Source organism: Micropterus dolomieu, linkage group LG09, assembly GCF_021292245.1.
Source record: "Micropterus dolomieu isolate WLL.071019.BEF.003 ecotype Adirondacks linkage group LG09, ASM2129224v1, whole genome shotgun sequence".
Taxonomy (NCBI): domain Eukaryota; kingdom Metazoa; phylum Chordata; class Actinopteri; order Centrarchiformes; family Centrarchidae; genus Micropterus; species Micropterus dolomieu.
Genome location: NC_060158.1, coordinates 12,462,454 through 12,473,273, shown reverse-complemented (window position 1 = coordinate 12,473,273; position 10,820 = coordinate 12,462,454). Strand labels below are relative to the sequence as shown.

The 10,820-nt window shown below is 41.9% G+C and overlaps 1 protein-coding gene across 3 annotated transcripts in view; it reads right to left on the bottom strand.

Moving 5' to 3' along the window:
• Window positions 1-10,537, bottom strand: part of kmt2ba (lysine (K)-specific methyltransferase 2Ba) — a 31,743-nt gene extending 21,206 nt beyond the window's left edge. The window contains exons 1-6 of one of the 3 annotated variants that reach the window (XM_046057821.1): window positions 10,153-10,537; window positions 6,496-8,032; window positions 5,959-6,125; window positions 4,425-4,514; window positions 3,688-3,844; window positions 227-500 (exon numbers count right to left, since the gene is read on the bottom strand). In XM_046057821.1, the coding sequence (XP_045913777.1) occupies window positions 227-500; window positions 3,688-3,844; window positions 4,425-4,514; window positions 5,959-6,125; window positions 6,496-8,032; window positions 10,153-10,455 (2,528 nt within the window). In that variant the 5' untranslated portion in view covers window positions 10,456-10,537. The remainder of the gene's footprint in view (window positions 1-226; window positions 501-3,687; window positions 3,845-4,424; window positions 4,515-5,958; window positions 6,126-6,495; window positions 8,033-10,152) is intronic. The other 2 variants (XM_046057819.1, XM_046057822.1) reach the window with 2 other exon arrangements.
• Window positions 10,538-10,820: the final 283 nt, after the last annotated feature.

Sequence of the window (10,820 nt, the reverse complement as noted above, 5' to 3'; positions counted from 1 at the left end):
AAGCCAATACATGGTTCAGTGTTGAGGCATTTCTTCACTTGCCAGACATCTGCTTGGCCAAAGTAAATTTTCAGTATGAAAAACTTCATATTTCAATAGTTGATGCATTCATACTGCCAGTTCCTCTCGCAGCCCTTCTGTGCCAATGCCTTTAAAACATTTGCTAAAACGCACAGTAAAATTAACCTATTCACACTCATCTGGATTTGTGATTAGTGTAACTTACATGCAACACTGCCGCTTGGTGTTGGGCCCCCCGAACTTGGGCTTATCGAGGCAGTTTACACACTTTGCGCAGTCCTCCTCTATCAAACAGCCTTTGCAGTGTCCACAGCGCCGGGCACGGACTCCCCCAGGTGCATATTCACTCAGGACCTTCCTTTTTCGGAACCTGCGTCCCTTCCCCCTCCCCCTCCTCCTCCTGCGCTGGATGTGTTCCTGAGAGACAACCCACTGAGCCCTGCCCTGATCAGTGATGTCATCGTCATCATCTGCCACATCTGCAAGCGAGAGAAAGAGAGGATGGGTAAAAAGAGCCGCAACATACATTTTCAAACATCATGTAAGAGCATGTGATGTGAGGCAACATTTTTGGATGCCAGAACTTAACTATTCAGACTGCAGGAGACATGACAGGTCTAACTGCAGTGATTGGAGGTGCTTTTATTCTCATTATTGGTCTTTTGTCCAACAAGCATGTCTGGTTTCTCAAGTTACTGCCGGCTGCCTGAAGTGTCGGAAATCTAAGAGTCACTCTAGTAGAAAGTAAGGTCACTAAACAAACACATCAGGACTCTCTGAAAAATCCATTGCTTGTGGAAATTCCCCTCTTTGACTTTTTTGGATCTGCAAACGACTAGAAATAGATTAGAAACTTAATTCCTTTGACAACCTCTTGCATCCCCCAATGGTAGTATTTTAATGCCAGCTGGCACAAATCAACTTCAGACAGAAATAGGGTTGGGTATCGAGAACTGGTTCCAAGTTAGAACCATTACCACATTTCCAGGAACTGTGGATTAGTTAAGACATTTCAATTCTGCTTTGCACATTTCAGTTGCGCTCACGATTGAACTGCGGTGAGTCTTTTACAGTCCATAACACCTGCACTTATCTACGCGGACCTAACAACACAGTACGTCAACAAAGCATGCATGAAAAGACTGCTTCCGTTTGCATTCCTGGACCACGATGGACGGTAGCAAACGCTTAAAAGTTCGTCTCAGCTTAAAGGTTCAGTGTGTAAGTTTTAGTGGCATCTAGTTGTGAGGATTGCAAATTGCAACCAGCGGCTCACAGTGCATTCACATGCTCTTCAAACAGTCCCATTTCACGAGTTGTGAAGTCGTTCTTTCAGACTCCAGTGTGTGTTCATGTGCTCTTAAGTCAGAAAGTGTCAATCAACATGGATGCTACCACAAAGATGTGTTGGATTAGCATTATCAGAGCATATAAACAACACACAGATCCTTTACTCTACAGTACCTTTAAAATGAGACAACTGCAGTAAGTATATTTGGTGCAAGGGAGGGAGCATCTCCAATATGACGATGCATTTACTTCAACACGGCGTGAATCTGAAGAAATGCACCGTGTTCAATGTGTTGTAGTATGTCAGCTATAGCTAACGCCAACAGTTGCACGTGAGCTTACATTTTTCTTTTATATTAAAAGGTAAACGAATGATGTCTACAAATCATTCCATAACTTTTTCTTAGATATGAGTGCCCAGAGACATCCCTCTAGTACAGAAACTCTTTTCACTTTAACCATGAAGGGGAAGAGGAGCAAGGAGATGATAAATGTTACAGAGCCATGACAAGATTCGTGGTGAAGTGGTTAGAATCAGAACCGAGATTTGATAAGAAGGATCTATAAAATTTAAACGATACCCAACCCTAGACAGAAACAAATCACTTAGGGGTGGCGACTGTCATCATTTTAAACGAATAATGTAGCTATAATAACTTTGTGTAAGGATCCGTTTTTTCCCCAAAAGCACTAAATGTGTTCATTAGGAGACAAAATTCAGGGCAGTGAGTCTACTTGTCAAACGGCACTTCCTCACCTCATACTGAGTGGTGCTCACTCGACCAGTGTTGGGTATAGCTTTCCAACAGCGGTGGCTAATCTGTGTGTGACAAAAGATATTTTTGCTGGCAAATATTTTAGTTACAACTACATTGAGCTAACAAAGCAATTTTTTGCTCAGCAGGTTACGTTTGCCAAAAGCTATCAAAGTTGTACTCTTACAAAAAGAGATTTTTTTTCTTTTAGGTTGTTTGTTTATAACTGCTTAATTAAGCTTAATTATGCCAGTTTGAAAGAATATTTTAGCTGGTGAATGTTTTCATTATAAAATACTAGCAGAGCAGCTTTGCCAAACAAAAGAAGAGAAAGAGAAATTAATTTAAGACTGGACAACGCTAATGAAGCATTTTGGAGAAACTGGATTAAAAAACAAAACAAAAAGAAAACCTACCTGGGAGCACGGTTATATACAGAATCAAGTCCATCTATCTTTTCTACAGTCAACCTGTGAATGATGTGGTAATCCTGACTGTTCCAGGGTGGTAGTAACTCCAACTACGCAGAAGCAACAGTTGATGCTGCACACTTTGCAATATGCTGTGGGGACGTAAGCGTCTGAACTTGTCTATGAAGGTTCATCGACTTAAGTTTTTCTGATCATTTTTATTACCACATCGAATGCAATTTAATGCCAGTTTCACAATCATACTGCCCAAAGTATGAAAGTATGATGGAAAACCAGCAGGGACAATATGTCCTAGAAATCTTTATTATATTTTTTCATCATCTCACAGCAGTAGACAACAATAATTTCCAATGATATAACTAAGTGAATTAATGCAACCTGGATCCAGAAGAGCGCCATACAATGGATGGATAGATTAACCAATTAAAAATTATTAATTTAAGGTTTTTTCTAAAAAATAAAAATACATGCCCATTATGAGATGATGAGCTTCCTAGTTACTGTAGCTAGCAGTAGTGACAGTGTTTGCTACAGGCCTGATGGTGGATTGAACAGCCTCCTGCAACACAAACCACTGTTGCAACCATCCTTCTTGTAGTGTGCAATAACCCACAATCAAAGGTAACTAACATTAATCCTTTAGAATTTAAATAAAATGTTTTGCAGGGCTTTTTTTAAGTAAACTAAAATCAATGCTTCTTAAGACTTTTGAAGACCTCCAGATGCCCTGTACTGAAATAAGAGATCAAGTCCCTCCTTTGTGTTTTGTGTCATTTCTTTCTTTACTGTTTTACTTTGCTGGTCCAAAGGAAAGGGGGACACACATTTGACTTTCCAAGCACAATGCAAACTGAATTTAGTTTACATGCAATTCACCAGTCAGATAAATGATAATACATATTAAATTAAATGGGTCATTTACAAAGTTTACATCGTGGTCCCTTCAATGGATAGGGAGTGTGCACATATAAAATGAACTTAATTTCACACTATTTGTAATATTTTAATTTTGACTTAAGTTGCTTAGTGTGTAAAACGTCACTTCCTTGCTTATTAAACCTTCATTAAAATCATTGCACATACACAGTGCATTGCAAAATGCACAGAGGTGCTCATCCTTTTCTAGTAAAATCAAAGAGGGGTCAATTTTTGCATTCTCATTAAAAACAACACTTGTAGATGCACTGTACCTTCTGCTGCAGGAGAGAAGGTGATGCCCTCTCTCTCGTGAAGTGGCAGGGCGCTGAGTCTGGGAATATCATCTGGCACCATGGCACGGGGCTGCCCCAGAGCCACTGCTGCTGCCCGACAGACATGTTTGATCCTTGGACCGCCCAGCGGCTGCTCCTGCACACAAATAAAAAAAATGTTACTACTGTGGGAATAATTTGGTAGTAAACAAATTATGGTACATCACTGTGATATGTAAACAAACCTCCCTATAAAATATAGTCTCCCGTTACACTAACAGTATGATATATGGTCCAAGTGCAAAGGATAAAAGCAAATCCTCTAACAATGACGAAACAGCCTCTACCTCTGAGGTGCTGTTACTGTGTTTTCACTGACTGTTTAATTTTGAAGGTGTTATTATGCATTATTTAATCTATTTTCTGGTATGTGGATATATCTCAGAAGATGTTAATTTTCAAATGCTTTGTGTGTTAACAGCACGTTTTTTTCCTTTTAGGATTGAATCTTATGGCTGGACACCCTTACACTGTCATTAACTGGCTTTTCTCATGAGTGCCTGCACAGCAGAAAGCAGTACACACAAACAAACACAGGCAGCCAGAGAGTTATAGAGAGGAGCATGACATTATTATTATTATGATGATTATTACAACAAACACCGTGAACTGACTTGGACTTATTCAGCAAACTCAGACATAACATAAAAACACACATTTTCATGTTAAAGTATTACCTGAGGACCAGTATCTTTGGGAGATACACCAACTCTCCTCCTCCTCCTCCTCCTCCCACTCACTGGCACACGTGATTCTCTGGAGCCCAGCTATTGGTTGAGACAAGGAAGAAAAACATGTTTAGCTGATGCTTTTATCCAAAGGGACTATACCTTTCTAAATTGACAGCCAAACTATGTGTAAAAAGAAATTTTACTTCTTCTTTACAGGGTGTAGCAATTCTGGATGATGTCATTTATCAATTACATAATACTACTACTACACACACCCCTTATATTTTTCCCCCATTGTAGATTATTCAGTCCCTCATTTTATTTTATTTAATTGTTTGGTAAATAAAAAATGAAATGATGAAAAGAACCTGTCGAAATTTCCCAAAGACCACAGTGACATTCATTAATATATTTTTTTCTGACCAACAATCCAAAACAACAGCTATTCATTTATGGTCGGAACCATGACAACTCTAATAGATTGCAATTAGATTTGCGATTTCTTTGTTCAGTTCAGTTAAAGTTCAACATTCACTGCCAGTCTATTTTTGACAGAAGCTGTGTCAAGCAGCACAAAGCAGATGAACGAATCCGGTCAATTTTCTAAATAAAACACCCTGAGCAGACTCCCGATCGTATATCAACAATAAACACAATTAAAACAGCCAAAAAAAATAAAAAATAAAAATGACTGTAGCCTAGTTAACCATGCTAAAAGCACAAAAAGCAAGGACAACCAAACAAATCAACAAAATCTGAACAAGTCAGCAAAATGCTCTTATGCTGAAATGCTCCATGTGGGATATGTAGAAGTGCCAAGAGTGGAACAAAACCGGCTCACAGAGAGCTGTTATCCCTAGTTGAAGCTCACAAAATGAAAAATTAGCAACATGTCAACAAATTAGGGCAGGCTAAACGCTCTGCTGCTGAAACGCTCTGCTGCTGAAACACTTCAATGCGAGTTGCCCAGACGCCGCCGCCTGTGTCGGTTCGGCTGACAACATCATCCCACGTTTTCCTCTCATTTTGTTTGTTGTTTTAAAATGTACACGCCCGCTCTGATTGGTGAGTAGGTCTGCAACAGGAGGCGCATGCGCTTGTGAGTGGTTAGCAAGTCTGTCACACGAGGATAACAACAGAATGAATTTGTAACTGCGTGACTTTAAAACGAGTCAGATTAACCTACATTTTTAATTGCAGTCTTCACGATTAGCTAATCACGTTCTTTCAAATCGCAATTCGATTTGAAAACCATTAATTGTTCAGCCCTATATTCAATTCACAATGATATAAAACAGAGAAAGGCAATCCATTCTCATTTTAAGCACCTGGAAACAGCAAATGTTTAGCATTTCACCTTGAAATGAATACTTTTTTACGACTTATTGACAATCAAATTTATTGATCTATTGATTCATCGACTTATCATTTCAGCACTAGAGATTATAGTGGCTTTGGAACTACCTACGATGTACAGGCAGGTTTTTAAGACCAAGAAATCTTCTTTTCCACTTGCACAGATTTGGTCTTGGATTCTTACCTGTGATAACTTCAGCTGCTTCTGCTGATCAATCTTGATGAGCTGGACTTTGGCTTTCTTCAGCAGGTGGAGCATCGTCTTATTGGCTCCACTGAGACCAATTCGATGGCTGGGCCCACTGACTTCCCACGGCTCATGAATGTCCCCGGTCATGCTTCCTGCCTCATCTTTACCAAACAGCATGAATAAAGCAACTCTGGTTAGATGACGCACAACCAAAAACCTCATTATTCCAGGACCTCCTCGATTTCTCCGGTAAGTCTTTCCAGTCTTTTTATCTTAAAAATTGCATCAATAAAAATAAAAAAAGTCTCTGTTGACTCAGTTTAACCTGACCTCAACTGTGCAGTCCCATTAACATTAAAACATCTTACTATTCAAAAGACATTTCATAAAAGAGGAACAATTTGGACCTTCGCAACAACGAGCATTTGTAAACACCAAATCAGTTCAGTTAAAGTTCAACATTCACAGTCTAAAAAGTTAAGCAGCAAGACCTTGATAAATAATTACACAAGAAGAAGAAATAACCCTTACTATTGTTGCCTGTGTCTCCTAACAGCACGTGTGAGGGCGCTTCCACATCAGTGTTCACCACCACGGCCAGTTTCCTCACAACACCAGGAGAGTCCATCTCCTCCATCATCAGCTTTGACCTCCGCCTCTTCTTCCCATGAGAGGTCAAACCGTCGCCATGATGTGGATAATCCCCCCGAGCGTCAGGCCGGCCTTTCTTTTTCTCCGCCAGTTTCAAGGTCAGTTTCTTGAGGTTCTTGTAGATCTCTAGGTGGCTGGTGCCTGGACTGGCCTTTGATGAAAACTTTGTCACTGAGGGTGGGCTGTCGACCACAGACAGATGGTCAGTGTCTGACTGCAGGGAGTTGTCGTCATAGATTGATTCGTGACATGATGGACTTGGCTTTGCGTCCTCTCTTTTTTGACTTTTCAGCCATGTTGACAGACAACCCTTTGGAAAGGGGATCATTTCCTCGTCCAAGAACCTCTTCGGAGTTTTAATAACGCGGGAGGAACGAGCACTCGTTACAGAAGTGGAGGAGTTGTTTGAGCTCTGCTGCACTTGTTCAGAAAATGAGCTCGGCTGACCCTCTGATGAAGTGATATTCTGACCTCTCAGCTGCAGCTCATTCCCGTCCGGCATCAGTGTGGCTGGTAAGGGCTCAGGTACATAGGTGTAAAAAACACGCCTAGTGCGAATACTACCCAATTTAGGACCTGTCTGAACGTTTTTTGTTGGCTTTCGCCTATGCCCAAACAAAGATCTGCGTTGATGTCTTTTGGGTGTTCTTTTTTCAGAGGAATCTGTGGCTTTACACTCGAGGGGCATTGCCGCCTCCTCTCCACTCTGTGCACCGGCCTCGGCTCCAGCCTCTGGAGAGGCACCCATGCCCTTAGCCGTTCTCTTTCTCTGCCGTTTGTGAAAGGATGTGAACGACAGAGCAACTGCTTGAGATGTGCGTTTTGTGTGCCCAATTCGAAACCCCCTCATGCGTTTCACCGACCTCTGTGGCTGGGATTGGTCTGTGTCTGAATCCTCCGACACCTCGCCTCGTTCTTTGACCTTGGAAGCTTTTCCTGCACCCTTGACTGCTGTCAGAGTGCTCATTAGCTTATCTTGCTTGGTGCCACCAGCTGAGGTAGCGGCTGTTTGGTTCTGCATGCTGCCTGAGTCCACTGATTTTCTTGCTTTCCTGATAAAGTCAGCCGACCTTTTACTGCCCTGTCTACCTGAGGCCTGCTCGTCTGCATGTTTGGCTTTTGCAGCGAGAGCTACCTGCTTGCCATGCAGTTTAATTACCACCTTTGGCATTTCTTTGTCTTTTACTGAGCTCTCTTTGACACACTGGCTTTCTTTAGAGACCCTCGGTACAATTTTCCCAATAAGTACCGCTTTTGGGGATTTGGGAATAATTTTTCCAACGAGAGGCTTCGCTCCAGGAGAATGGTCTGAAGCTTGAGGAGGCTTTGCTTGGCTTAGTAACGATGACTGAGGGACAGTGCCAGACGTTTTCTGTGGACGAACTGTTTTGGTCCCAAATCCAGTGAAATCTTCCTCCTGGAGAAATACAAAGAAAGTAAAATCTTTAAATGGCTGTAATACAAGACTTGGGCATGTTAAAAAAGAACTGTGGGTCTGTACACACCAGACCTAAAACACACACCATTGCCTTATCATAGCTTAAAGCCTAACTGACAATTAGGAAAATACTTTTTCTATAAAATAGGCCTGAAAATAAACAGAAAATAATTACAAACATGTAGCAGATCTTCAATATCCAGCATTTCCATACTACTGAGTTGAGGTTAGTTGATGTTAAAGTTCCAAATTTACTACTTGGTCTGCCCAGTATTGTCATATATCATAACAACATGTAAAAGTACAACAAGTTTGTGCAATTGATCTTAAATTTCAGTCAGGCCACTGCAGGCATTATGAAACTCAAACTTTCAATAATTTCTCACCCACTTCTAAGTTAATCATTTGATATTCAGGTATTCACCCTGCTGAGAATATGGTTCAGAATCAACACTGTTGTCTACTCTTACTCCCGTGTTGCATCAGTATAGTGCTGAGGCACCAAAATGAAGCAGCTTTTGGATTCCATGAATCAACATTAAGAAATAACAACAGATTCTCCACCTGTGCACAACCTCTCTCTAGACATGTCTAATTTCTGGTGACATATATATACATTTTTTAGAAATAAATGAGGAGTGTAGCACTCTGGGCACAGTGGAATAAAACCCTAAAAGAGTGATATTCTAATGCAAAGTACTGGAAATATACACTCAAACTCCATCACTACAAAAGTTTAAATAGATCCTTTGGAGCACAGTCTGCCTCCAGCATCCTCTCATTCAGCCACCTCGGATGCAAAGATTGAACACTACAGCAGATCAAAAGCACACTTGAACCTGACTTCCAATTACTCACATCCATCTTCATGCACAAAATATCGACTCTGTAGATTTGTCAGCGGTGAAACTCCCCTAATGATATCTATTCCAAAGCACTGCAGAGAAACATGAGTGTGTGGCACTAAGTGAGGTGTGGTACTCCAGTTGAGCAGCACCCACAAGCTTTAGCCTGGGACATGTGATTCTGTTACAATCTACTCTAAAGGGATTGCATCAGTAAAATCCGACTGATGTCAGACACTAAAGCCCTGCTCAGGAGATTAAATAATATCATTAGATCCAATTTGGCATCATATCATTATCACCACCCTATCTGACTGGGGCTAAAATGAGCCCGACTTAAAGTAAATGACACCTAAAACACAAGTTTCTTCACAGTGTGGCAGATTCAAGTCCTCTCTTGTGTGTCCTATAATATTTATGTCTCATTTTGACAGAAGACTCCAGCTTGTCCAAATTAGAGAGCACACTCACAGATTCCTCTTTAGCATAACCTTCACACCCCTTTCAACAATTGAAGGGACACGTGCATGATGACAGTGATAAATGTTTGTAAACACTATGCAAAATTCGGTTTTAGAGAGGCATTCGGCCATGTTTTCAGGATTTTAATTATAACGTCTAGATAACGTTTTCCTTTCATGTGCATCCCACGTTGTGGTGACGTTCAAAACACCGAGCAGTCAGCTGATAGCTCCAACGTGGAGAGTGCGAGTCAGCAGCAGCTGCGTTTTATTTACGACAAAGCTAAGCAGCCTGTGGATGCCAGGCACAGTGAGGGAAGTTCAACTCAACAAAACGTGTCAGGGGACGGATAAACAAAAGCATCTCCCGGTTTCCACAACAAAACGCATCCCAGACTGCTATCATACCGCCAAAGTTTCCGCCTAGTGTTCGTTTTATGCAAACAAACTCAGCTGAACGGACACCGATCCCTGTGAATGTATGGCGGCAGCAACTTACAGTATTAATATAGCAATTTCTACTCATATCTGCAGAGGCGATCAGCCTGGAAATACTCACCCATCAACCAATCTGAAGCATGACGTTACCTGCAGGCAGACGGCTAGCTGTAATGCCTGTTTTCGGTTAGTGTTTGCAAGCAAGTTACAGCTAACTAGCTCTACGTTAGCTTAAATACTTTTTTGTAAGGAACACATTGTTTTAAATTTCGTTCTTTTAAAAGAACTGGCTCTACGAGTCCCATTAGGCGTGTTGTTACCCATCTAGCTAACATGCTATTGTTAGCTTATTCACCTCCTCACTGTCGCTGGAGTGGAACCCCGCATCTCTCTGCCGCCTGTGCTTCTCCGCCACCCCGAGCAGGCGCAGCAGGGACGGATCCTCGCTCAACGCCAGGCCGATGTTTACGGGCCTCGGCCCTCCGGAAGCCAGATCCCCGTCGTCCGAGCCCAACCTTCCGCGTTTGGTACGTTTTTCCGACCGCAGCCTGCTGCGAGCTGAGCACGGCCGACCCGGGAAACGAGACCGGGCCGGCGCCTGGGTGCTTAAGTTCGCGACGGCCGCGGGAGATGATAATCCGCCTCCCGATGCCGCCATTATTTCCTACAACAACAGGGACGGCGCGCTGGCAGAGGGTGACAGCAGCGATATGCGAGGCAAGATGGACTGCGCAGAGGCAAAGGCGCGAGATAGAAAGGAACGACAAGTGCATCATGGGAAAACGAACTTCTCCAACCGAGGACGCCCCCTATGACGAACACTGGGCGACGTCGCTTGTGTAGAGAAACTAACTTTCTTTAGGTAGGTATTTAGGTACATGTTTTAATCATTCTTGTGTTTGAATTGAAGTTTGTGGAATGCAAAAGTCATATAATGATAGTGCCAGTGATGGAAGAAGTAATATATTGATTCTTTATTATTAAACTAATTCTACATTGCTCATGTTATGAATTTTTCCACAT